At 39.5% G+C, this 27904-nt stretch overlaps 2 protein-coding genes and 1 long non-coding RNA gene across 21 annotated transcripts in view; 2 read left to right on the top strand and 1 right to left on the bottom strand.

The window, feature by feature from the left end:
• Tia1 (TIA1 cytotoxic granule associated RNA binding protein) overlaps positions 1-15228 on the top strand; it is a 39074-nt gene extending 23846 nt beyond the window's left edge. For 3 of the 15 annotated variants that reach the window (XM_048352683.1, XM_048352681.1, XM_048352685.1), the window contains 7 exons: positions 2600-2675; positions 6161-6269; positions 6654-6749; positions 6866-6950; positions 8401-8524; positions 9405-9550; positions 12763-15228. In XM_048352683.1, the coding sequence (XP_048208640.1) occupies positions 2600-2675; positions 6161-6269; positions 6654-6749; positions 6866-6950; positions 8401-8524; positions 9405-9550; positions 12763-12889 (763 nt within the window). In that variant the 3' untranslated portion in view covers positions 12890-15228. Of the gene's footprint in view, positions 1-1836; positions 2035-2599; positions 2676-6160; positions 6270-6653; positions 6750-6865; positions 6951-8400; positions 8525-8662; positions 8772-9404; positions 9551-12762 lie in introns of those variants that run through there. The other 12 variants (XM_048352684.1, XM_048352682.1, XM_048352687.1 and 9 more) reach the window with 10 other exon arrangements.
• On the bottom strand, positions 229-694 carry LOC125356304. The gene is made up of 2 exons (XR_007211866.1): positions 554-694; positions 229-330 (listed from the first exon to the last, which is right to left on the bottom strand). It is a non-coding gene; the product is annotated as an uncharacterized LOC125356304 (long non-coding RNA).
• Positions 15229-19172: 3944 nt separating the features above from the next.
• C8H2orf42 (chromosome 8 C2orf42 homolog) overlaps positions 19173-27904 on the top strand; it is a 29103-nt gene continuing 20371 nt past the window's right edge. Inside the window, exons 1-2 of one of the 5 annotated variants that reach the window (XM_048352679.1) lie at positions 19173-19586; positions 26916-26968. The gene's annotated coding sequence lies outside the window, so the exon portion shown is untranslated. The other 4 variants (XM_048352676.1, XM_048352680.1, XM_048352678.1 and 1 more) reach the window with 4 other exon arrangements.

Below are 27904 nucleotides of genomic sequence, written 5' to 3'. Positions count from 1 at the left end.
GCTTGTGATCTGCCACTTGAACCATAGCACCACTTGTGGGTTTTTTCTGAGTAGTAAATTAAGATAAGAGTCTCATGGACTTCTCTACCTGGGCTGGCTTTGAACCAGGGTCCTCAGATCTTAGCCTCCTGAGGCTAGAATTAAAGGCATGAGCCACCAGCAACCAGCTGAAGAAAATAGTTATTATTCCTCTTAATCTGTTTTAGAATTTCAGTAATACTTGTTTTCAGACATATAGACTTGGAGGTTTAATCCTTGGCCTCTCAAAGGCCTAAATTTCTGTGTGTAGAATTTTATGTATTTTTATTTTCATATGGAGAATCTTCATACCTTGCATCTTTTTTTTTTTTTTTTTGGCCAGTCCTGGGCCTTGGACTCAGGGCCTGAGCACTGTCCCTGGCTTCTTCCAGCTCAAGGCTAGCACTCTGCCACCTGAGCCACAGTGCCCCTTCTGGCCGTTTTCCATATATGTGGTGCTGGGGAATTGAACTGAGAGCTTCATGTGTTGGAGGCAAGCACTCTTGCCACTAGGCCATATTCCCAGCCCCCATACCTTGCATCTTATCCTCAGTAGCCACAGGATGATTAAAAGTTTAGGAATCTAGATTATTTCTGATTCTTATTCACAGAATCTTTTCACAGAGAAACAGGTAAAAGTTATACATATTTACAAGCAGATATTTCATGAAATTTTAAAATGACAAACTTTTTCTAACAGTTTGAAATACTGAAATAGCTGATGTGGTAAATTTTTTATTTGCCCAAAATGGTTTTTCTGAAAATAGGAATTTTAGTTTGGGATTAGACAGGTTGTGACCTTCGAATTTTATCAGTTTTATAACTTTTAATTACAAATTAGTCATTTTCTCTTCTACTTTCCATCCTTTCTTTTTCTTCCCATCTTCTCCCTCTCCCACACACCCTCCCTTCTTTTCTCCTTTGTTTCTTTTTTGGCAGTATTGAGGCAGTATTGAACTCAGGATTCTGCACTTGCCTCGCCATACCCCCATTTGAATTTGTTTCTTTTTGTTGGATATGTTGGCATCATATTTTTAGCCTATTGATTCTCTTAGGATTCCACATTGTGAAATATATGCATTATTCCTTTTCTTTAAGTTGAGATCATACACAAGGAATTAATATTCCTTAATTTAAAAGAACTATTTGGCAATTAATAGGGTGCTTTTCTAGTTTGGTTTGTCTACTTGTTTTGATGTTGTCAAAAGAGACAAGTTGATAAGTGTATGTCAAAGGGTTCTCATGATAAGCCGAAGATGTTCTCTGTAGGATGCCCACAATAGTGCTTGATTTATGAAAGAAGTTTTAGTAAATAGTAACCTATTAAAATGGCATAAGAGTATAATGTTTTCCCTAATTTACACAGATCAAGCACTTTGTTTTTGTTGAGTTTAGGCAATTTAGCAAGTTTTAATATACAAATGAGTCAGCTATGAAGTTAAGTGCATGTGTATCATACAGATAATTTAACAAATATTCTTACATACTCAAAAGTGGCATATTAATTTTTCATTTCCTCAGCATCTCAGTCATTTTGACTGCATTTAAGAAATCATTCCTAAATTGATCTAAAATATGCTTGTATATATTTTCATTAATATTTAACTGCATAGTTTTCTGACCTGGGTTTTTGTTGTAAAAGTGCCAATTTTATTCATGTGTCCTAAAAGATCAAGCATTGTGACATACCTGGCTAAACTTAAAAGCAGATTGCCCGTAAAGCGCACTTTGAGTCCAATTTTTTGAGGTATGGAGTTGTAGCTATCATGGCTGGGTTTTTACTCAATCTCAAATAATAGGGCTCTGGTTATTTTGCAGAGTGTCTCTGAAGAATGGACAGAATTGCCCTGGCTAACTACAAGCTACGGTTCACAGTGGATAAATGTTGGCGTGCTTTTTTACTTTCTGACTTTTAAAATTTTTGCTGTTATATCTTCTGGTTTCCAATCAATCTTAATATGAATGTTGTAATAAAATTCAGTGTAAAATCTTTTCTTATATTCTTTTAAAACTTAACGTGTGTGTCTAGCATTTTTTCTCAATAATTTAACATTTCTGAAATGAAATGTCAGTTTCTTAAAATTTATTCCAGCCCAAAAGGGTTGTATAAATTGACTTGAGAAAATTAAATAGTTTAGGGAAAAATGCAAATTTTTCTTTTAGTTTTCAGTTGTCTCTTTAAAATCTTCAATGATTAGGTAAAATATGATATCAAATACCAGATTATAAATTGCATGGTGAAATCCATTCTTTTAATGTACCTAAGAACCTTATAGTGGTTAAGTAATTTATATGAATAGGGACTTTCACCATGCTTAGTATTTAAAAGTTAAAAAAAAAACATTTTGAAGTGAGAGGCAAATATGTATATTATACATACTTATATTTTAAAAGCTACTGGTGTGCATATCTTCAGAATAAAGCCTCATTTGCCAATACATAAGTATTATAGAAGGCAACATTAGATTAAAGGTTTAGTTTTAATGAAGATGAAACTTGAAAATGAGTTGTACATGAAATTCTCATTTTATATCCACAAAAGAGTTTACAAATCTTAGTTTCTGATTGTTTCTGTTTTCAGAGATGCCCGAGTGGTTAAAGACATGGCAACAGGAAAGTCTAAGGGATATGGCTTTGTCTCCTTTTTCAATAAATGGGTGAGCTCAATCAGAAGTGCATGTACAGTACTTTTAAGAGTGAAGAATAAAAACTTTTATTTTCCCTTTATCTGCCATGCTTTAATTTAATTGCACTGGTAATTCACTGTTTCAGTAAGTATTAGAGCTCAATCCAAGTAAAGCTGAGTATTCAAGGCCCTCAGTTCAAACTCCAGTACGGGGGGGGAGGGAAAAACACAAACACTTAAATTATTCTTTCATTCTACAAACATTTACTGAATGTCCATTTATATAGGCTGGCAATTTCTTGGTTTTTCAGAGAAAAGGAAACATGACATAGTTTTTATTATAGCTAGAGTTCTATGTGCATTAGTAGTTGAAAGACTACTTTGTATAAAGAGGAAGGGGCATATGTTTGTGTGAAGTGTTTGTGTTAGTGTTTTTTTGTTTTCCCCTTTGGGGAAAGATTTCCTTTTCTGAATATCCATCTGAGAAACAAAGAACAAGATTTCCTTTTCTGGGTTTCCATCTGAGTACAACACAGGTGGAACAAATGTGTACTGTATTGTACTTTTTTTTTGTCTATATCACAGTTTGAACTCAGGGCCTCTTAATTGTTTGGCTATTATGATACCACTTGAACCATGCCTCCAGGTTGGCTTTTTGCCTATTAATTAGAAATAGAATCTCTTGGACTTTTCTACCTGGGCTGGCTTTGAACTGTCATCCTCTAGCTCTCAGCCTACTGAGTAGCTTTCATTACAAATGGGAGCCAATAGTATTGTACTTTTTAATGTTTGAACATACTGTCAACATAAAATATTAAATACTGTAATGTTTTTAATATAATAACTGACAATTCACAGCAGCTAAATGCTAGAGATTCACATTTGTAAAATAAAGGGGTGCATAGTGGGAGAATTTTTTTTTATGGGCTTGAACTTCAGGGTCTTAGATTCTTTTTTTTTTTTTTTTTTTTTGCCAGTCCTGGGCCTTGGACTCAGGGCCTGAGCACTGTCCCTGGCTTCTTCCCGCTCAAGGCTAGCACTCTGCCACTTGAGCCACAGCGCCACTTCTGGCCGTTTTCTGTATATGTGGTGCTGGGGAATCGAACCTAGGGCCTCATGTATCCGAGGCAGGCACTCTTGCCACTAGGCCATACATATCCCCAGCCCCGGGTCTTAGATTCTTGTTTGGCTTTTTCCAGTGAAGCGTGGTGCTCTGCCATTAGAGCCACAGCTCCAACTTTTTTTCTGGTTAATTGGAGGTAAGAATCTCACAGGCTTTTCTCTCTTGACTGGCATGGAATAATGATCTTCAGATTTCAACCTCTTAAGTAGCTAGGCTTGTAGGTAAGAGGCACTGGCACCAAGGTTTTGTTTATATTACTATTACTATTTGTCTATGGTAAGTACAAAAGCACTATAGCTTCTCTGATAAAAGTTTTTCATACCTGGATGTGGTGGTGCATGTTGAAGTAGGATACTTGTGTCATGCTGAAGCATGCTCTGAAGGCTAAAGAAGGACGATTACAAGTTCAAGGCTAGCCTTGAGACATAGAAAGAACCTGTTTCATAAAGACAAAAAAGATTGGAAGTATGGCTCAATGGTAGGACGCTTGCTTACCTTGTGGTTCTTTTTCCAGCATTACAGAAAAAAAATCATTATGAAATTATTTTAGGGTTTTACTTTATTAAGAATTTAAAATTGATAAGTATTTTTGTTGTGATGTAATGATTCTTGGGTTATGTCAAGTAATGTTTAATTTTCATGTTTTTTTTCCTAGTTCTATATGTTTTTTTTATTGTTATTGCTGTTTTGTTTTTGCTCTAGTATTGGGGCTTGAACTCAGTGCATGGGCATTGTCCCTTGGCTTTAAGCTCAAGGTTGATACTCTACCACTGGAGACACAACTCTACTTCTGGCTTCATGGTAGTTAATTGGAGATATGAGTGTCAGGGCTGGGGCACCTGGTAGTTAATGTCTACCTTCCTACCTACTTAGGAGGCTGAGATCTGAGGATTTCAGTTTGAAGCCAGCTCAGGCAGGAAAGGCTATGTATGAGACTCTTACCTCCAGTAAACTACTCAGAAAAAAACACAAATGGTGCTGTTCAAGCCCAAGGACCCACAAAAAACAAAAATATATTTGGTTTTGCTTTGTTATCACAGCATAATATTTTGGAAAGAGACAAAAACCTTAAACAGAGTATTGGTAACTACAGTTAGTGTGAATTCCTTAAAGATTGATTCACAGGTTTTTAGTTTAGTGTAGGTTGGGGACTTGAGTAGACTAGGAATTAATTTCCCCCTCTTGAGATTATGAAATATGTAATTTTCCACTATATAAAAATCACTACAGGGTGGCTTAGTGGTAGAGTGCTTGTCCAGCATGCACAAAAGCCCTGGGGTTTGATTCCTCAGTACCACATAAACAGAAAGGGCCAGAAGTGGCGCTGTGATCCAAGTGGTAGAATGCTAACCTTGAGCAAAAAAAAAGCTTAGGGTCATTGCCCAGGCCCTGAGTTCAAGTCCCGTAACTGGCAAAAACAAACGAAAAAACACCTCACTGTTGTACTGGGTATTTGTGGCTCACACCTGAGATTTGAGGATCAGCCGAGGCCAAAAAATCTGTGAGACTCTCTTCTCCAATTATCCAGTAAAAAGCCAGAAATAGAGATGTGGCTCAAGTGGTATTGTGATAGCCTTGAATAGAAAAGGCCTGAGCACAAAGCCCTAATGACCTAGGACTATATAGAGACATGAGGCCCTGGTACCCTGCTCATATACTCTTCATCACTGCTTTCCTCCTTCTATCTTCATATTTTAGTAAGAGCTAGCACAGTTCTTCAGAATTCTTTTATTTACTTATTTGCCATTCCTGGGCTTGGACTCAGGGCCTGAGCACTGTCCCTGGCTTCTTTTTGCTCAAGGCGAGCACTCTGCCACTTGAGCCACAGCGCCACTTCTGGCTGTTTTCTATATATGTGGTGCTGGGGAATCGAACCCAAGGCTTCATGTATATGAGGCAAGCACTCTTGCCACTAGGCCATATTCCCAGCCCCTCTTCAAACTTCTTAAGCAGAAATCTAGGGGTTGATTAGTCCTCTGTGCTTACTTTGTTTCTCCCTATTCCATTTTGTTGGCTTTTCTTTCAGAGTATATCCACTGCTCCCACACAAAGGTCTTAAAAAGAAAATCTTCCTTTTATTCTGACTTCCTAAAAGTACTGTCATTAACAAGCTTGTTGGATTACATAAAGTAAGAACTTTCATTTGTAATGGGTTGAGTTGCTGCATGAACTCTATAATAGCTATGTCATTAGGATCTTTGTGCTCAGGACTCTTAGATAGTTAGCATTCCCAAAGCCTATTACCAAATAGAGATGCACAAATAATAAAGCACTATTGCATTTTTGGAAAGCTACCATTTATTGTGTATTTCATAACGCCATTTTCATTTTTAAATGTTGCTGATAACATCATCTAATTGTGGCTTCTTTATCATTTCCAACATATGGAACAGGATGCCGAAAACGCCATTCAACAGATGGGTGGCCAGTGGCTTGGTGGAAGACAAATCAGAACTAACTGGGCAACCAGAAAACCTCCAGCTCCAAAGAATACATATGAGTGTAGGTGTATGGAGAAGAAAAGGAAATGTGAAATTTTGGAGAAAAATACACTAGATTTTAAATGTTAGAGCTGTGTCCAGAGACTTATTGCAGAAATAGATGAGAAGCAAATCAAGACTACTACTATTCAGAAATGTACCTAGTTTTCACTTTTGTTACTTAAATAATTGTCCTTATTATCAAGTCTTCTGCTAAAGAGAGAATACTTGGTAATTTTTTTTGTAGATATTCTTGGGGGAGATTTAATCCTAAACTCAGATGTCATATATGTATAAGTATTTTGATCAAGGTAAATATTATCATTAAAGTAGTGTAGTTAATACTACCTTTCTCCTGAACATTTTATTTCATGAATTGAAAATACAAAACTTTTTTTGTCTCCAGCAAATACAAAACAGCTATCATATGATGAGGTTGTCAGTCAATCTAGTCCAAACAACTGTACTGTGTACTGTGGAGGTGTTACTTCTGGATTAACAGGTATAGAAACTAATTGTGACATCTTGATACTAACTTTTAAACTGAGGATCTTAATATTGGTAGGTTTTTAATGCAACTTAGTGTGGTTTCTTCTGTTTTTGTTTTTTGCTTAACAGAACAGCTAATGCGTCAGACTTTCTCACCATTTGGACAAATAATGGAAATTCGAGTCTTTCCAGATAAAGGATATTCATTTGTTCGGTAGGGATAGTTCCTTTCAAAGCTTCTTAACTCCAAATAATATTTGGGTATTTCATAATCTTTTTTAAGAATTTACCATAGTTTGCATGTAGGCTTAACTGTTTGGGAGGCTTAGATGGAAGAACACTTGAGCCTACTAGTTCAAGATTGACCTAGACATGAGACGTGTTTGAACATTTATCATGATTATAAGAAATGGAAATTTCTCTAGTATGTAGCATACTTATCAATGTAGTTTCATAATATCTTCTGGCCTCCCAAGGCCAATAAAACACATCTTCCTAACCAGGTGCTGGTGGCTCACACCTGTAATCCTAACTACTCAGGAGGCTAAGATCTGAGGATCACAGTTCAAAGCTAGTCCAGATAGAAAAATCCATGAAACTCGTAACTCCAATAAACTACTCAGAAAAAGCCAGAAGTGATGCTGTGGCTCAAGTGGTAGAACACTAGAGCACAGAGAGGCTCAGGGCTAGCACCCAGGCCCTGAGTGAAAGCCCCAGGACTGGCAAACTCGCCCCCCAACCCCAGCACACAAAATCCTACATTAAAACTGATTTGTTGGCTGGAATGTCGATTAGCAGTAGAGTGCTTGCCTAGCATGCATGAAGCCCTGGGTTTGATTCCTCAGTACCACATTAACAGAAAAGGCCAGAAGTGGTGCTATGGCTCAAGTGATAAGAGTGCTGTCCTTGAGCAAAAGAAGCTCCGGGACAGTGCCCAGGCTCTGAGTTCAAGCCCCAGGACTAACCAAAACAAAAAGCAAAATACAGATTTCTTCAGAATTACAAGATCTTTGACAAAAGAAAATAGGCCTTTTTGTGTGTGTGTGTGATGTGCCTATTTCTCCAAAGGCTCATTTTAATCTTTTTCTCCAAATGGCTATTACGTTTATTCATCTGATTTTTTTTTTTTTAATTTTGCCAGTCCTGGGGCTTGGACTCAGGGTCTGAGCACTGTCCCTGGCTTCCTTTTGCTCAAGGTAGCACTCTGCCACTTGAGCCACAGCGTCACTTCTGGCTGTTTTCTGTATATGTAGTGCTGGGGAATTGAACCCAGGGCTTCATGTATGGGAAGTGAGCACTCTTGCCACTAGGCCATATTCCCAGCCCTGTTTTGTTTTGTTTTGTCTTGTTTTTTAATGCCAATCCTGGGGCTTGATCTTAGGGCCTGAGTACTGTCTCTGAGCTTTTGTGCTCAAGGTTAGCACTTTTCCACTTGAGCCATAGCCCCACTTCCAGATTTTTTGGTGGTTAGAGATAAGCATCTCGTGGGTTTTCCTTCCTGGGCCAGCTTTGAACTGCAATCTCAGATTCAGCCTCTTGAGTAGCTAGGACTACAGGTGTGAGTCATGGGCACCCAGCTTTTCTTAATTAAAAAAAAAAAAAGGTTTTACTCATCAACATTTAAAATAATTTATATTGGTGATTCTTAATATTGTTTTTAATAGGTTCAATTCCCATGAAAGTGCAGCACATGCAATTGTTTCTGTTAATGGTACTACCATTGAAGGTCATGTTGTGAAATGCTATTGGGGCAAAGAAACTCTTGATATGATTAATCCTGTGCAACAGGTGAGAGGGTCCTTGACTATGGGAAGTAATTGCTAGGCTAGTTTTAAGTTCATTTAAGTGAAGATTGTTGATAATCCTTGTTAATAAGTTTCAAGCTCAATTCATAGTATATAAGGGCTCTTCCTACGTGTATTATAGTTCCAGAGTGGTGTTTCATGGATTGCAGTGGTGACATGATGAGTGTAACCGCCTCAATTGACTCATGCTCACACAGTGGATTTTAAAATACTCCGACAAACCTAACAGGGTATTAAATCTTTTTTTAATACTTGGTAGATTTATTCACAAAGCTATAAGTATATTTAGGACCTTAGCATTTTCTTCCAGATTTTCTGTTTTTTGTTTTTCTAGTCAGCGTTAAGTGGTTCAATCTGAATCCCTTAATGACTTCTATAAGGAAGTTGTAAATGGAACATGGAGGTGGGAGGACAAAAATCCTACCCTTATAGAGTTCTTAAGTAAGCTGAGTATAGGAATAAGTAATTTTTTTATTTTCCCAATCTAAAGGAAATAATCATGTGGATAATTTACCAAACGCTTAAAACATTATAGTTAATTACTTATTACTGGGGCATCACATGCTGCCTTCCAAAGACTATGGCATTTAGAGCATCAGGTAGAGTTTAAGCAATTAGCTCTTTTTTTTCCTTCTTTTGCATGGCACTGAGAATTTAATCAAGGCTCTTTAATATTCTAGACAAATGCTCTGCCACTGAGCGAGCTATAGATCGACTCCTATCATTTCTTTTCTTTTTTTAAGTGTATACTAATTGTTATGATGACCTCTTGTGTTTTGCCCAAGTGTGATGTATTAGGAATAAATGAATGTACAGGTAACGTTGACTAATACTAAATTATCTGTCATAATTTTACCTAATAGCAGAATCAAATTGGATATCCACAAGCTTATGGCCAGTGGGGACAGTGGTATGGAAATGCACAACAGATTGGCCAGTACATGCCTAATGGTTGGCAAGTACCTGCATATGGAATGTATGGCCAGCCATGGAACCAGCAAGGCTTTAAGTAAGTACAATCAATCTTTTCCTTTATTAACTATAGAAAATGTCAAAAGAGGGGCTGGGAATATGGCCTAGTGGCAACAGTGCTTGCCTCGTATACCTGAAGCCCTGGGTTCGATTCCCCAGCACCACATATAGAGAAAACAGCCAGAAGTGGCACTGTGGCTCAAGTGGCAGAGTGCTAGCCTTGAGCAAAAGAAGCCAGGGACAGTGCTCAGACCCTGAGTCCAAGCCTAGGACTGGCCAAAAAAAAAAAAAAGAAAATGTCAAAAGAAATTTTAAATAATGAACAGGTAATATGGTATAATTATGCCTCTGTAGACTTTAAAGGACTTTAGAGTGGTTTTTAATTTATATTTTTATATATTTTGTTTTAAAATTTTATCCTGAGAGGAACCAAAAGGCCTAATTCTTCTGAATATTTAAATGCTATTTATCACTGGGCACCATACCTATAATCCTAGTTACTCAGGAGGCTGAGATCTGAGGATCGAGGTTCAAAGCTAGCCCATGCAGGAAAGTTTGTGAGACTTATCTCCAATTAACCACCAAAAAAATGGAAGTAGCACTGAGGTCAGAGTGGTAGAGCACTAGCCTTGAGCTGAAGAGCTCAGGGACAGTGCCCAGGCCCAGAGTTCAAGCCTCATGACCAGAAAAAAAAAATGTTGCCCTGAAATAAAATTTGTCATATAAATTTTGGTAATACATTAACTCTCTAGGTTTTTTTGTTTGTTTGTTTTTGTTTTTGTCAGTCATGCGGCTTGAACAGGGCCTGGACAATATTTCTGAGCTTTTTCGCTGAAGGCTAGCGCTTTGAGCCACAGCACCACTTACGGTTTTCTGGTGGTTAACTGCATGTAAGATTCTCACACTTTCCTGCCTGGGTTGGTTTTGAACTGGGATTCTCAGATCTCAGCCTCCTGAGTAGGTTGAAGTGGCTTAACTAATTTTTTAGTAAGAAATGCTTAATAAATGTTAAATTGTATATAACTGATTGTTACTTGGCCATTCTATGTAACTATTAGTAACATTTTTTACCTAAAGGGGAAAAATGTGTTACCTTTTTTGACTGTACTGATGTGTAAACTGAGGGCCTTAATTACTAGATTAAACACTTGACCATTTGAGCCATACCTTCAGGCCCCTATTTGGTAGTAGTTAACTAACCTCCCTTCATGTGGCTTCTAGACACCAAGAAAAGGCTTTCATGATAACTGGCTGCTTTAGGAACTTTCCTTTTCCCAGAATGTTGTAGTCCTTTCCCTTGTTTGCACCACATCAGTAATGTAAGCCGCTTCAGTCTTGTTTGTGTCTCCATTTTTATATTTGCTCACTTGACCAAGGTCCACAGCTTACTGGCACCTGGCCTCAGTATGCTTTTATATGTGCAAAAGGGTTTATTCAATCCAGGGTCCTGAATAGTACCTGCAGGTACTATTCTATCCTAGCTTCTCAGGAAGCTGAGATCAGAGGATTGCAGTTCAAAGCCTTCCCCAGACAGGAAAGTCCCCAAAACTTCCAAAAAGCCAAACGTGGAGCTGTAGCTCAAGTCATAGAGCACTAGCCTTGAGCAGAAAAGCTCAGGGACAGTGTCCAGGGCCTGAGTTCAAGCCCCAATACTGGCACAGAAACACACACACGCAAACACACAAAAGGGCTTATTGATGTATCCAATTATTTCAAGCCTTTTTATACGCCCTGAAAGGCTGTTTTGCCTACATTACTGAAAAACAGAGTCAAAATATTTTACAATTTAAAAAATAATCTGATATTTGTAATGTTGATAATTGTGTTGTTGTTTTTTAATTTTTGTTTGTTTTTGTTGGTTTTGGGGTTTTATCTCAGGACCTGGGTGCTATCCCTGAGCTCTTTTTTTGCTCGATGCTAGTGCTCTACCACTTTGAGCCACAGTGCCACTTAGTTTTCTGGTGGTTGGAGGTAAGAGTCTTACAGACTTTCCTGTGCAGACTGCTTTGAGATCTTAGCCTCCTGAGTAGCCAGGATTATAGGGATGAGCCACCAGTGTCTAGCTTCTTAATTTAAATGGTAATTTTTATTTTCATTTTTTTAAACAGATTTTGTTTTTTTGTTTTTGTTTTTGTTTTTTTTGGCCAGTCGTGGGCCTTGGACTCAGGGCCTGAGCACTGTCCCTGGCTTCTTCCCACTCAAGGCTAGCACTCTGCCACTTTTGAGCCACAGCGCCTCTTCTGGCCGTTTTCTGTATACGTGGTGCTGGGGAATCGAACCTAGGGCCTCGTGTATCCGAGGCAGGCACTCTTGCCACTAGGCTACATCCCCAGCCCCTTTTTAAACAGATTTTAAGCGGGTGCCTTACGTTTGTTCAGCAGGCACTCTACCATTTTTATTACTCCCCAACCCTTTTGTTAGGTCTTATATCAGATGATTGAGTTTGATTCATATAATAGACAGTTTTCCTTTCTGAGATGGAAGATGTGTTTTTATGAGTTAAATAAATAATTATAGATTAAGGTTATTTTTTTAGCTGAAATAATTAAGCTGCTCAAATTAAACATAGATGATATGCCTGCTTTTAAAAGCAAGCTCTTTACAGTAGAGACCAGGTCTGTGAAACCAAAAACTGCTTGTCAAATGGTATTTCCTACAGGATTGGGGCAGCGACCCAACAGTATGTAACTAAAACCAAACAACTATTCAACATATAAAGGTCAAAAATTGACCTCTCAATGGAATACAATAGCTCAAAAGCTATGTATGTATGTTCATATAAGACTACTGTCTACATATTGTCTAATATCGACATTACGTTTAAAGCCCTAGGCGAATTTTCTTGGGCTTGGCCACGTAGCTACTGTATATGTTCTTGATACATTGTGTATTGTATATATGTCTACCTGACCTAGAGAAGGAAAAGAAAAACAGGGCGTAAGATATCACAAGAAATGTACACACTGCCCTACTATGTAACTGTACCCTTTTTGCACAACACCTTGTCAAAAAAATTTGTGTTCAATTAATAAATAAATTTAAAACAAAATAAAAAATAAAAGCAAGCTCTTTTACTTTTGCCCTTGCTTTCTCTGACGTAACAGTTATTCTTATATTTGGGTCTAAGAAAAAGCATATTTCATCTCCCTTGTATTTGTTATTTGTTTTGTTCTGGGTGTAACATTGTTTTAACCAGTGATGTCTTCCTCCCCCCCCCCCCGCCCCCGTTTGTTCCTATTCTCCTACTAGTCAGACACCATCTTCTGCACCTTGGATGGGACCAAATTATGGAGTGCAGCCACCTCAAGGACAGAATGGCAGCATGTTGCCTAGTCAGCCTGCGGGATACCGAGTAGCCGGGTATGAAACCCAGTGAAAAAGGACTTCAGAACCTAAAGCCAGTGGCTTGAGGCTACAGAAAGTATAGTAAAGCCAGTTGTTTACTTAAAGATTTATCAAATCAGTCAGTGCAAATGTCAGATACAATGTATTTATTTTAAAAATTCATTTTTTAATCATGAAATTACTTATCATCCACACTGTTTAAAAAGAAACAAGATGCTGGATGTCTGCCAATTTTTGCCTTCATTAACTTTTCTGATAAAGTTTTTCAGATCCTTGTTTCAAGTAGAAATGCAGGGATTGCTGCCACTTTTTAAAAATTAAGAGGCAGAAAATTGCACAATTTTGAACTTTTTTCCACTAAAGTAGTGTGCAGTTTTAGTTTGCATTCCTGGTATGATTTAAAACATAATATAAAAATTTTAAAAAGAAAAAGAAAAACCAAACCTGTGCAAAGTCTAGAAGTTCTTTGTAATCTTTAAGCTTGTGCACAATTTTCTTGTAGGATAAAAAACAAATAGGCATTGTTTCAGCTATTCTATCTTCTTTATTATCCTTTAGGTTTTTTAAAAATATAAATTATTAGTTTACATCATTTTTATATTCTACATTTTTTCACAAGTTTGTCCTGCCTTATTAAAGTTCTATAAAATACACAAATGGAAAGGAATGATGCTTACTTAGATTGAAACTTTTCTCAGATGGATTGATAATTGTAATTCATTTTGTGTTTTATATGAGAAGGTGCCTCAAGACTTCCCTGTCAGATTTGTTTAAAGGACTTTTATCTTCTATGACAAACTTCGCTGTGTACCAGTATGGAACTGTAAAAACAAAAACTTGTTAATAAGGAAAATCTCTGAAATGTGATGTTCTTATGCCATGTCAATTTTATGTGTCAACTTCTACATTTACATGTATTATTTCCTTAATGTAAAATGTTTTAGCAAGTTAATATTTTTGCACAGTTAGCAAATTTTGTGTCATTTTCTTCTTTAAGGCATCATTCAGAGTTGACATGAGATTTAGAAGGTTTTAAGTTGTGTGCATGTGAATATCAAATACATACTTTGGTAGTCTTGGAATACAAAGTCATTTGCTCTTGTTTTTGAAGAATTTTGAGATACAAAGTCATACGTAAAGGAATATATTAATTTGCTGTTTTCTAGTTAGATTTACTTAAAAGAGTAAATCAACTTAATTTTAATGTGTACAAATGATAGCTGTGAAACTGTAGAATATTCTTATGTCAGGCTTGGAATTCATTGTGAACTCCAAAATTAACCTGAAGGACCAGCCAGGCAAAGCTTTTTTTCTTTTTAAATGTTCAGAGGCCAAAAGATAAAAACAACTGCAACAAAAAACACACAAACCTTAAAATCCTACCTCCTTAAATAGTCTTCAAAGAAGCGAATCCTCAGTGCAATCATTATTTTGATTTTTTTTTCACCTATCTTGGAGTTTCCAACTTCGTTATATTGGAATGGCTCCAGGCATTAAGAAGTTGAATCTTTGATGGCATTGTTCTCCTTTTGAAATTTATCGTACATTTCAGTCTCTCAGAAGAGTTGTGGGAGTTTTGGTTTTGTTTTGTTTCAGAAAAGGTCACAAACCTCTTTCTCCTCCTCCTTGACTCACAGAGAGGAAAGATCCCTTGTATATGTATTTTAATGGCTGGTTAGAGAGCTCCTAGCATTTTATTTAGGAACAAAAAAGAAAGGTCTGAGAAATCTTAAAAGTTTCCTGGCCTGTGTCTTCCTGGTTGGAGCAAATGACTCTAGGTTAGTCTCTAAACCAATACATCCCAGTACCCAAAGCCCAGGAAAGACAGCACTAAGCGTAAAATTCTCTGGAGCTCAATTCTATGCAGTCATACTGATGTTTCATAAGTCACTGTGTATTTTTAAGTATTGATACATTAAAATTTGCTTTATGAAAGATGAGTAATTTTTTAAATATTTAGAAACTTTGGAAATGTTATTTCCTTGGTAACTTCTACAGATCAGGGCATACAACCATACATAGCTTAATTTAAATACTAAAAAATAAATCAGGAAGCTACTTTTAGATTCTTCTGGCTTATGTTTCTTTTTTAAGGACTCATTATTTTCTCCTATTAAAAAACAGTTTTTATTTCCTGTGTATCTCATGGACTGCAGGACAATTTATTTGGACATAAGTAATTAAATCTGAACAAAAGTATGGTTTTCCTTTCATTTTGGCTATTTCATGTAATATCATTTTCTTTGGGCCCGAGTGCTATCCCTGAGCTTTTGTGCTCAAGGCTAGTGTTCTACCATTTGAGCCACAATTCCCCTTCCAGCTCTTTTTGTAGTTTTTTGGAGGTGAGAGTCTCATGGACTTTCCTGCCCGACTAGCTTCAAATTGTGATCCTCAGATCACAAGTACAGGTGTGAGCCACTGGCACACAGCTAATTTTTTTTTTTAATGCGGGTTCTAGGACTTGAACTCAGGGCTTTGGCCCTGTCCTTGAGCTTTTTGGCTTAAAGCTAGTGCTCTACCACTTGAGCCACAGCTCCACTTCCAATTTCAAGTAATACAGTTTTTTTTTTTATTAGCTACAGTACATTGTGATATTACACAAATCTTAAAATGTACATTAACTTCTCTTTGAGAAGAAAGTGGTGCCAGTTTTCACAGTGAAAAGGTTACTGCTGAACAGATTCACATTTCAGGAACAATGCTAACTTTGGTTTGAATCTTAGTGACAAATCATTTAATAATTTTTCAATCAAAAAAAATTGCACTGGTATTAGTATCAGGTAAGAAAATTAGAGTTTCAAAAATGATTTCATTCTCTGCAATATGCGTTCAGATTTTACTCTGGTACTGTACAGAACCTGAAGTGATTCACTCTTAATGAATCATTAATCCAGTATTCTTTATCCTGACTGTTTGGATATTAAAGTTCCTTTATGTTTTCTATAACCTGTGGGATTTCTTGAAGTGATTATTGTGTGTGAAAATTTTGTTTTTGGCCAAGCCATATTGTACATACTCAATCAGATATTTGTAAATATTTTTTAATCCTATTCCAGACTCTGTGATTTGCGTTGGGTTTGGTTTAGTACCACAAAGAATCTGTATTCTGCAGATTGAACTAGTTACAAAACCAAGGTTTCCATTTTCCTTGTTGATAACTCCCTGTTAAAAGTCTCTGATATTCATATTTTAATTTTCATTCTGTTTTATCCCCATGTTTGCTCATCTTCCTTTTATATGTGTGTTGGAATTCTGTCCCATGTTTGAAGGACAGATTTCAGTTACAAAAGGAGTAGTTATATTTACTAAGTGTTGTAGGATACTCCTGAGTTACAATTCAACTAGGAAAACAAAATGTATTTGTAGGAAATAAAAAAAAAACAACCTTTTATATGAGTGATGATTTCTAAAAACAACTACTTCATGGGGGCTATTACCTTTTATTTATTTTTTGTCGGTAGTAGGGCTTGAACTTAGAGCCTGGGTGCTGTCCCTGAGCCTCTTTGTATTCAAGGCTATTGCTCTACCACTTGAGCCACAGTGCCACTTCTGGTTTTTGAGTGGTTACTTGGAGATAAGAGTCTCATGGGGAATTTTCTGCCCCTGGCTACCTTTGACCCGCAATCCTCAGATCTCAGCCTCCTGAGTAGCTAGGATTACAAGCATGAGGTACCGGCGCCCTGCTTTTTATTTTAAAGTCAAAAGTAGAGGGGAGGGGGCTGGGAATATGGCCTAGTGGCAAGAGTGCTTGCCTTGTATACATGAGGCCCTGGGTTCAATTCCCCAGCACCACATATACAGAAAACGTCCAGAAGTGGCGCTGTGGCTCAAGTGGCAGAGTGCTAGCCTTGAGCAAAAAAAAGAAGCCAGGGACAGTGCTCAGGCCCTGAGTCCAAGCCCCAGGACTGGCCAAAAAAAAAGTAGAGGGGAAAATTTTATGTTTGATCAATTCAGGAGACTTAATATGACAATATACAACCAGTCAGATTCCAGGAATAGAATTTGAGAAAAGATAGGTGGATAAAATGTAAAGTAAAAATAAAACTGTCAAATGCTACTGGCTCATGCCTGTACTCCTAGCTACCCAAGAGGCAGATATCTGAGGATTGTGGTTTGAAGCCAGAGCAGGAAAGTCACCAAGACTCTTATCTCCAGTTACCACCAAAAAACTGAAATGGAACTATAATTCAAGTGGAAGTATGCTAGTCTTGAACAACAACAACAAAAAACCTCAGGGACAGCACCAAGTCCCTGAGTTCAAGCCCAAGGACTGTCAGAGAGAGAAGGAGCAAAGAGAAAATAAAATTTGCAAAACTCTGGTGGCTCGTACCACCAGTAGTAATCCTACCTACTAAAGAGGCTGAGATCTGAGGACTGCTATTCAGTCCTCCTAGCTTGGACAGGAAAGTCCATGAGATTCTTTATCTTCAATTAACCACCAGAAGATCAAAATGGAGGGGCTGGGAATGTGGCCTAGTGGTAGAGTGCTTGCCTGACATGCATGAAGCCCTGGGTTTGATTCTTTAGTACCACATAAACAGAAAAGGCCTGAAGTGGCACTGTGGCCCAAGTGGTAGAGTGCTAACCTTGAGCAAAAAAGAAGCCAAGGACAGTGCAGTGCTCTTGCCCTGAGTTCTCAAGCCCCAGAACTGGAAAAAAAGAAACAAAGTAGAAACATTGCTCAAAGTGATAGAAGACTAGTCTTGAGCAGAAAAGCTCAGTGTCCAAGCCCTGAGTTCAAGCCCCAGGACTGGCGGAATAAATAAAGTAAAATAAAAGGGTAGTATTAAATAACACAGTAATAAAGACCCATACCACCATATTATTTTCATTAGACACAGCAAATCCTAAAAGTTGTTCAGTAGCAAAAGGATTGTATATAATGGTAGTTTTGTATTCTTGGCAGTGCATCAGTATTGGAAACAATACTGCTTCAGAAGTTTGGATGAATTATATATCCATATAATATTGTCATAGGCACTTTGAGATAAACAAGTTCTCAAAAGGTTATGTTTCAGGTTCAGAAAGCTATTGGATATACACCATAAATCAAGGCTGGGGCTGTAGGTGAGTGGTAGAATATTTGCCAGCATGTGTGATTGAATATGGGTTCAATCCCTAAGTTTGGGAGGGGAAAAAAACAACAACAACAAACAGAATCTGGTGCCAGCTGGTCAGAAAGCTGATCTGGGAAGGTTCCTTGAGGTCAAGAGTTCAAGACTAGCCTGGGCAACAAAGTCAGATCTGATCATAAGAAAATGAAGTACTTGCCTAACATGCACAAAGCATTGGGTTCTTTCCTGGCACTGTATACATACTGTGAAACCCATTTGCAGCCAGTCTAGATTGGTGGTCAGAGAGCTAGCCTGATTATCTGAGAGGTTGAACTATGTAGAGTTTGGTAATCAAACTTTTTACAGAGCCATGGAGGATAATGAGAAAAGATAATGAAGACATTGAAATGTGATTCAATAAAAAAGATGAATTCTATTGACTAAAAGGGGGATGTGTGAACTAAAGTTCTCACCATAATAGGAAGTTAATGTCTACATTAATTAATCAAAAGTGGTTTTTTTTTTGGGGGGGGGGTGTCAGTCCTAGGGCTTGAACTCGGTCTGGGCACAGTTCCTGAGCTTTTGTGCTCAAGATTAGCACTGAATATACAACTGAATGTGTGGAATCAAGTTTTCTCTATATACCTTAAGCCCTACTAGCAATTTTAACGTTTCATGAATATTATCTTTGTTAAAGTAGAAAACTTAATGACAAAAGCACAACTCACATAATTCACTAGATATGCAAGAGTGTTGCTCTTCATAATTCCTGTATAGCTAGCATACAGAGTACTTGGAGATAAAAGTCTCATGGGCTTTTCTGCCTAAGCTGGCTTCCATTCACAGTCCTCACATCTTAGCCTCCTGAGTAGCTAGGATTACAGGTGTGAGCCATCAGCGCTCGTCTAGAACATTAGGTTTATTCTGTGTGCTTCAAAGAAGCAGAACTAGGATATATAGGAAGCTTATTTCAACTATTTAAACTAATATTTGAAAATCATGAGGAACCCTGCGCTGGTGGTTCACGCCTGTAATCCCAGCTACTCAGAAGGCTGAGATCTGCGGTCCATAGTTCGAGGCCAGCCCAGGCAGAAAAGTCTGTGAGATTCTACTCTCCAATAAACTACTTAGAAAAAGCGGGAAGAAGCGCTGTGGCCAAAGCACACAAGTCCTGAGTTCAAGCCCCAGGACCAGACAAAACAGAAAAGAAAAGAAAGTCTAGTTGGGGGAGGGGGGCTTCAAAGTGAAATCTAGAAGGAACACTGGTGGACAGGACTTCCAAAAACTAAATCGCAATTGACATCTGTTAATTAAGGTAGAAAATCTCACGTGAGTTTTTACATCAGTTTCCAGCCTGAAGTTAGAACCTGCCGAGGAGCTTTGTCAATTGCTTACCATAAGGTAGGCCAGAAGCACCTTAACCTCCAAAAAGAAAAGCCTTGAGTTTAGCACTATCCATGTCCCCAAAGCTACCTCCGTATTCCACCCGAAATTCTCACCGCCCACTCCCCCACCCCCGCTGGCCAGGAAAAAACTACAACTCCCATCAGATCATGCGAGGCTACGCGGGCGGGCACTTGCAGCACGTGAGCAGCTCTAGCCAATGAGGGCCGTCGTTACAGAGAGTAGTTTGGCCCCGTTTGTAAAAGGCCGCGGCAGGAGAAGAGAGAAGAGGTGAGGGCGGTCGTCAGCGACGGGCCGTCGGCCCGCGGGGGAGGGGGGGACCGCAGGGCAGGTAAGGGATCGTGATGAGAGAGGACTGGGCGGCGGTGGACGCGGTGTATAGGGTGGGGGGTGGGGAGGGGTGAAGGTGGAGAGTGCGTCCCAAAAGCTGGGTGCTGGCGTGGCTATGCTTCTCGGGCCTGCTTGGCACCGGAAGTGAGCGGTCGCACGGGGAGGATGCTGGGAAGAAGGTCCCAAGGATGTATGTCTCAGGACAGGTGTGTCCCGGAAGTCGGCGGGAGGGAACCGGAGGCCCCACGCGTGCCTCTCCCGCCGTGCCGAGGCTGCGCGTGGTCAGAGTGGGATCTCACTTGTGGTTTGACAGGAATCTATTCGATTCCAAACTCTTGCGGCCTGTGGCGGACACTCGTCGAGTCTGAGCCATAATTCCATTTTTAAATGACTAGTAAAATTGTATTTAAACAAGATTTGGGGAGCAATTCATAACTGTCAAGTACCTTTCGTAACAAGTACGCTGTTTTTTTTTTAAATCTATAGTAATTATTCTTTATCTTCACCAAAGTGCATTTCCAAAGCATTAAACATCCACCAAACTACCTAGTACCACAGTCGGTAGTGCCTGGATGAAAACACTGCTTCAGGGAAGCTTAGATAGGGTTGTTGGTTTCCCACTTCCGTCCCCCGCACTCTTTAGGAGAAAACCGATAGTTGTGAACTTGCCCAGAAGCAACTATCAGCAAGATACTTTGTGGATTTCAAGTCCTGAGCTCCCCCCGCCCGCTTGGTTACAAGTTAAATATACAAGTATACACACTTTAATATAGAATCTGTGTTCGTGTGGTAAATATGCTTGTAATCCCAGCACTGGACACTGAGAGTGGAAGAACCAGGAGTTTGAAGCCAGCCTGGGCTACCTAGTGAAACCCTGCCCTATCTTGAAAAGAAAGTGTTTATTAACTTACTAGCACAGGTATTGAAATTCAAGCAGTAGGGGACAGTGAAAAGTAAACATTCTTCCCACCCTCTTGTTTTCCCAAATCCAAGTCACTTCTGAAGCAATAAACACATATCTCTCAGAGCTGAGTTATACACAAAACACTACAATTTTTGTCACTCCATAATGTATTTTGAAATGTATTACTTATCAGTCCATTTTGGGGGGGAGTCAGTTGTGGGGCTTGAACTCAGGGGCCTGGGTGCTGTCCCTGAGCTTTTCTGCTCAAGGCTAGGGCTCTACCGCTCTGAGCTACAGCTTCACTTCCAGTTTTCTGGTGGTTAATTGGATATAAGAGTCACAGACTGGGCTGGGAATATAGCCTAGTGGCAAGAATGCTTGCCTTGTATACATGAAACCCTGCACCCCAGCACCACATATATAGAAAACAGCCAGAAGTGGTGCTATGGCTCAAGTGGCAGAGTGCTAGCCTTGAGCAAAAAGAAGCCAGGGACAGTGTTCAGGCCCTGAGTCCAAGCTCCAGGACTGGGGAGAAAAAAAAGTCACAGACTTTCCTGCCTGGACTGGCTTCAAACTGTGACCCTCAGATCTCAGCCTGAGGTGTGAGCTACCCATCTCATTAGTGGTGATCTTACAGTGTTCCTTTAGGGACTGTGTGTGTGTGTGTGTGTGTGTGTGTGTGTGTGTGTGTGTGTGTGTGTGTGTGTGTGTATGCTGGTCCAGGGCTTGAATTCAGGGCCTGGGTGCTGTGCTTGAGCATTTGTGCTCAAGGCTAATGCTCTACCATTTGAGCCACTTCCAACTTTTTGGTATTTGATTGGAGGTAAGAGTCTCAGGGAGTTTCTTGCCCAGTCTGGCTTCAAACCATCCTGAGTAGCTAGGATTACAGACATGAGCCACAGGCATCCAGCTCCTTTATGGACTTTTTACACATGTGCGAATATAGTTCATAAAATCTTAGGGAATCTAAATTCCATATGGCTCATGGAATTGCTATGGCAATGTATGTGTATTCCATTCAATTTATTTATGTCCTTTTCAAGGGTGTTGCAGTTTATACTCATACCAACAATGTAGATCATTTCTCCTAGATCATTTCTCCACATCCTCATTACTGCAGTGACATTTCTTTTTTTTTTTTTTCTGCCACCTTGCACAAGTGTTAATCTTGTGTATGCAGTGCTGGAGATCAAACCCAGACCTTTGAGCATACTAGTTACCTACCCCAAAAGTATACCCATAACCCTATCACTTCAAAACAAAATAAAACAAAACATTCTGAGCTGGTGCTGGTGGCTCACTCCTACAATCCTAGCTACTCAGGAAGCTGAGATCCAAGAATCGCAGTTCAAAGCCAGCCCAGACAGAAAAGTCCAGGAGATTCTTATCTTCAATTAACCACCAGAAAACCAGAAGTGAAGCTGTGGCTCACAGTGGTAGAGTGGTAGAGTCTTGAGCAGAAAAGCTCAGAGACAGCACCCAGTCAAGCCTCATGACAGAAAAAAGAAAAAAAAAGAAAAATAACTGTTGTTACAGTGTGGTTGAGTATCTTCACACATTTAAATTCTTCTTTATGGTGTGTGTGTGTTGTTGGGGATCAAACCTAGACCCTGCATGTCCTAGCAAGTAATATACAACCCTAGCTCTCATTGATGTCCTTTACCCTTAATTGTAGTGGAATTTTTATTTTTTGTGCTGGTTCTGGGGCTTGAATTCAGGGTCTAAATGCTGTCCCTGCACTTTTTTTGCTCAAAGCTAGCACTCTACAGCTTCATTTCCAGCCATAGCTCCACTTCTGCCTTTTTTTTTCCTGAATTATTTGTAAGAACAAGAAATTAGTCCTTTTGCATTTGAGAATAGTAACAGCTTTACTGACATACTATTCACAGATTGGGCTACCTAGCAAAACTGTCTCAAATACACTAAAAAGGTTCTGGGTGCTGGTGGCTCGTGCCTGTAATCCTAGCTACTTAGGAGGCAGAGATCTGAGGATCGTGTTTCAAAGCCAGACCAGACTTCCTATAAAGCTCATCTCCAATTAAACACCAGAAAACCCAAAAATGATTCTGTGGCTCCAAGTGATAGAGTGCTAGTCTTGAGCAAAAGAGCTCAGGGACAGCACTGCCCTGAGTTCCAGCTCCACAACCAAAAGGAAAAAAAAAAAAGAACAAAATACTAGGGACTGGGAATGTGGCTTAGTGGTAGAGTGCTTGCCACCATGCATGAAGGCCTGAGTTCAGTTCCTCAGTACCACATAAACAGAAAGAGCTGGAAGTGGCACTGTGCTCAAGAGGTAAAGTGCTAGCCTTGAGCAAAAAGAAGCAAAGGAAAGTGCTCAGGCCCTGTGTCTCAAGCCCCAGGACTGGCAAAACAAATAAATAAGAAAACACTAAAACCTAACATACTATTCATTTACTGGAATGTTTACCTTTTTAAAAATTGATGCAGATTAGAGGTTTTACTATATCCATGGAATTATACAAGCTTTCACCACCCCAAAAAGGCAACCTCATACCAGACAGTAGTCAAGTATCAACTCCTTTTCTTTCCAGTTCTGGAAACTTCTTTTTTTTTTTTTTTTTTTTTTTTGCCAGTCCTGGGGCTTGGACTCAGGGCCTGAGCACTGTCCCTGGCTTCTTTTTGCTCAAGGCTAGCACTCTGCCACTTGAGCCACAGCGCCACTTCTGGCCGCTTTCTGTATATGTGGTGCTGGGGAATTGAACCCAGGGCCTCATGTATACGAGGCAAGCACTCTTGCCACTAGGCCATATCCCCAGCCTGGAAACTTCTTAATCTACGTATTTTCCCATTCTAGATAGTTAATTTCAATTGAATCAAAGGAAATGTGGCTTTTTTTCATATAATTTCAAGTGGCTAAATAAGGATGAGAAATGCTCAGTATTATTTACACAGGCATCAGTGACTCATACATATAATCCTAGCTTCTCAGGAGGCTGAGATCTGAGAATCAAGCTTCAAAGCCATACTGAGCGGAAAAGTCCATGAGATGTTTTCTGGTAGTTCCCCTCCCCCCCACACCTGTGAGAAACCAGGACTTGAACTTGGTATCTGACACTTTATGCTCATTGGCAGGTGTCCTACCACCTGAGCCATGCCTCTAACTCCAAGTCCATGACACTCTTATCTCCAATTAGCTACTAAAAAGCCAAAAGTAGAGGCATGGTTCATGTAATGGAACACCGGCCTTGAGCAAAAAAGTTAAAGGACAGTGTCCTGGTCCAGAGTTCAAGCCCTAGTACCCAGACCAAAGATAAATAAATAAAAGTGTATCATTATTTTCCAGGAACTGGTGGCTGTGGCCTATAATCCTAACTACTCAGGAGACTGAGATCTGAAAATCACAGTTTGAAGCCACCCCAGCCAGAAAAGTCTATGAGACTCTTATCTCCAATAAACTACTCAGAAAAAGCCAGAAGTGGTGCTGTGGCTCAAGTGTGTGAGCCTTGAGCAAAGCAGCTCAGAGACAGTGCCCACACCCTGATGTCAAGCCCCAGGACCGGAAAAAAACATCATTTATTAGAGATGTACAAGTATAAGCACAATGAGTGTATGACCACTTAAACCAAATGGCTAGCGATGGAGGCTAGGAAATAGAGAAGTGGAAACCCAGGACTAGTGCACACACACATACACATTTGTAGGGTATAATGTGATGTTTCAATACATGTAAATATTGTTTCATGTTCAAATTGGGATAAAAAAATCTCCTCTATAGACATTAGTTTAGGCAACTGCTAAACTGTTTCCAAAAGTAGCTGTGTATTTTATATTCCTAGGGCTTTCTTTTTTCTTATATTCTTTTTTTTTTAAACCAGTCCTGGAGCTTGAACTCAGAGCCTGGGCACAGTCCCTGCACTTCTTTTTCTCAAAACAAGCATTCTACCATTTGAGCCACAGCACCACTTCTGGCTTTTTCTGTTTATGTAGTACTGAGGAATCAAACCCAGGATTTCATACATGCTAGGCAAGCACTCTACCACTAAGTCACATTCCCAGCCCCATAAGAGAAACTCTCAACCTCAGGAGTTCAAGGTCAGCCTAGTCAATATAGTGAGACTCTGTCTTAAAAACAGATGACGCCAGGGCTGGGAATATGGCCTAGTGGTAAAGTGCTTGCCTCATATACATGAAGCCCTGGGTTCAATTCCTCAGCACCACATATATAGAAAAGTTTGGAAGTGGCACTGTGGCTCAAATGGCAGAGTGCTAGCCTTGAGAAAAAAAAAAAAAAAAAGAAGAAGCCAGGGACAGTGCTCAGGCCCTGAGTTCAAGGCCCAGGACTGGCAAAAACAGATGAAGCCAGTTTTCCCTAACAATTCAGGAAGCTGAGATCTGAGGATTACAGATTTCAAAGCCAACTACGAGACTTTTATTTCCAATTAACCACAAAAAGCTGGAAGTGGAGCTGTGGCTTAGTCACTGAAGTGCTAGCCTTGAGCACAAAAGTTCAAGGACCACACCAAAGCCCAGAGTTCAAGTCCCAAGATCAGAAAAACAAAAAAGGAAAAGAAAAAATAACAATTGTTTTGTGCTTCAGTGTTTCATCTGTCTTGAATTTATTCCTATAGGAAGTGAGACAAGATTGATATATTAAAAGATCATCTTTACTGACAAATTTTCTTTTTATGTTGCATAATCTTTTTTTTTTTTTTTTGCCTGTCCTGGCGCTTGAACTCAGGGCCTGAGCACTGTTCCTGGCTTCTTTTTGCTCAAGGCTAGCACTCTACCACTTGAGCCACAGCGCCACTTCTGGCCTTTTCTATATATGTGGTACTGAGAAATTGAACCCATATGAGGCAAGCACTCAACCACTAGGCTATATTATATTCCCAGCCCATGTTGCATAATCTTAAGAGGTTTTAGTTAACTAATTGATTAAAAATTATTTTAATTCCAGTCAGTCATCTGTGGTTCACGCTGTAATCCTGACTACTCAGGAGTCTTGGATCTGGTTCAAAGACATGCCGAGGCAGAGAAGTCCTGAGACTATCTCCAATTGCTCAGCAAAAAGCTGGAAGTAGAACTGTCTCAAGCAGTATAGCACCGGTCTTGAGAGAAAATAAGCCCACGGAGAGCAGCCAGGTCCTGAGTTCAAGGCCAAAAAAGAAAGAAAAAAATTCCTACAAAAATATTGCTAGAGCTGTTTAGGCTGTAATAATAACACTACAAAGTACAGCCATGAAAGGATGGATTCAGGGCTGTATGTGCTTACATAGAAATGTGGTAGCAAATATTAAGAGGAAAAAGCAAATTATGAGCAGTGCATGCAATATGACTCCATTTGATGAAGCCAAAACCTGCATTTGGGGCTGGGAATATGACCTAGTGGTAGAGTGCTCTCCTCATATACATCAAGCTCTGGGTTCCATTCCTCAGCACCACATATATAGAAAAAGCCAGAAGTGGCGCTGTGGCTCAAGTGGTAGAGTGCTAGCCTTGAGCAAAAAGAAGCCAGGGACAGTGCTCAGGCCCTGAGTCAAGCCCCAGGACTGGCAAAAAGACAAAAAAAAAAACAAACCTACATTTATATGTTTATAAACATTGGCATGTACATGAGGGTGCGCACCTATAATCATAGCACTTAGAAGGCTGATAATCCTGAGTTCCAGGCCAGCCTGAGCTACATAGCAATACCTTAACTCAAAAACAAATAGCTGGGGTTGGAAATGTGGCTTAGTGGTAGAGTGCCTAGCATGTATGAAGCTCTGAGTTCGATTCCTTAGTACCACATAAACAGAAAAAGCCAGAAATGGCACTGTGGCTCAAGTGATAGAGTGCTAGCCTTGAGCAAAAGAAGCTCAGGGACAGTGCCCAGACCTGGAGTTCAAGCCCCAGGACTGGCAAAAAGAAAAAAGCTGGGAGCCGGTGGCTCACACCTGTAATCCTAGGTGCCAGGAGGCTGAGATTGAAGGATTGCAATTTGAGGCTATCCTAGGCCTTAGAGTGCATGATTTTATGTGTTAGTCTTGGAGTTTTGTTTTTATTGTTGTTGTTGTTGTTACTTGTTTGGTGCTGAGGACTAAACTCAGGGCCTCATATATACTATGGACAGTCTATCCCAGCCTCTGTTCTGATTTCTAAGAATCAGCCAATCTGTGTATAACTTTAATATTATTTTCTTGTTTTACTTATAGACTGCCAAGATCTCCATTTAGGGGAGTGGGAATCCTAGATTGTGGAACATTGGTCAGGAGCTTTGCCATTGGCTGGTCAAGAAGGAGGAGACAGAATGTCTGCATTATTACATCGTAGAGTTCAATCTTCCGTAGCCTTTGGGCTAAGTAATATCATTTACTCTGCAAGTGATCATGCCTTTACCTGTCCTCTCTGATCATCCTATTTAGGTCTTACAAATTCAGGCTATACTGTTCTCCAGATGCCCCAGCAGCTGATACAGGTAGGATTGGGTTTTGTGGGAAATGGTGAAAGGGAAAAAACCCATCTTTCCTCCTCTTCAGTCTTTGATGAAATTAAAACATCTGTGTATCTTGTTAACACCTAAGATTAGAGACATTGATGTTTTCTAAATCTACTTTCTTTGAAATGGTAAAATCTAAGAACTCTTCATGAGTAGGTAGAGACTGCAAGAAGGAAAGGAATGTCTGCAAAAGGAAGTCCTGAAAATTTTCTATGTTTTTGAATCCTTACCCATCTTACCCACCCAAAACCATTGTCTGAGGATTAGGAGTTTCTAGATGACATGACCCCCTTCCAGTTCAGAAAGTATGAAAACTGCCATTCTGGGGGCTGGGAATATGGCCTAGTAGTAGAGAGTTTGCCTTGTATACATGGTTCAATTTCTCAGCACCACATATATGGAAAAATCCAGAAGTGGTGCTGTGGTTCAAGTGGTAGAGTGCTAGCCTTGAGCAGAAAGAAGCCAGCGACAGTGCTCAGGCCTTGAGTTCAAGCTCCACAACTGGCAAAAAAACAAAACAACAAAAAAACCCTTTCCATTCTAAATCTTTTGTTTTTGTACTTGTAATAGGGGGCTGAACTCATCACCTCAGACTCTCATTTGGCTTTTTTTGCTCAAGGTTGGCCTTCTGCCACTTGACTCACACCTCCATTTTAGCTTTTTGGTCGTTACTTGGAAATGAGTCTCACAGGCTTTCCTACCCAAGCTAGCTTTGAACCATGACCCTCAGATCTCAGCTTTCTGAGTTCTTAGGATAACAGGCAAGAACTACTAGGCCTGGCTTGCCATTTTGAATCTTTAATTTCCATTCCTTGCATGAGGAGCAGATAAGGTTTCTTTTTTTCATATTTCTCCCTACTTTAACTTTGTTATACTAAAACAAATCCATACTAAAACTTTCAAAAAGAAAGAAAG

The sequence above is a fragment of the Perognathus longimembris genome, chromosome 8, assembly GCF_023159225.1.
Source record: "Perognathus longimembris pacificus isolate PPM17 chromosome 8, ASM2315922v1, whole genome shotgun sequence".
Lineage (NCBI taxonomy): Eukaryota > Metazoa > Chordata > Mammalia > Rodentia > Heteromyidae > Perognathus > Perognathus longimembris.
Note: the sequence above shows the minus strand (reverse complement) of the source record. Positions and strands in the feature narration are given on the sequence as shown.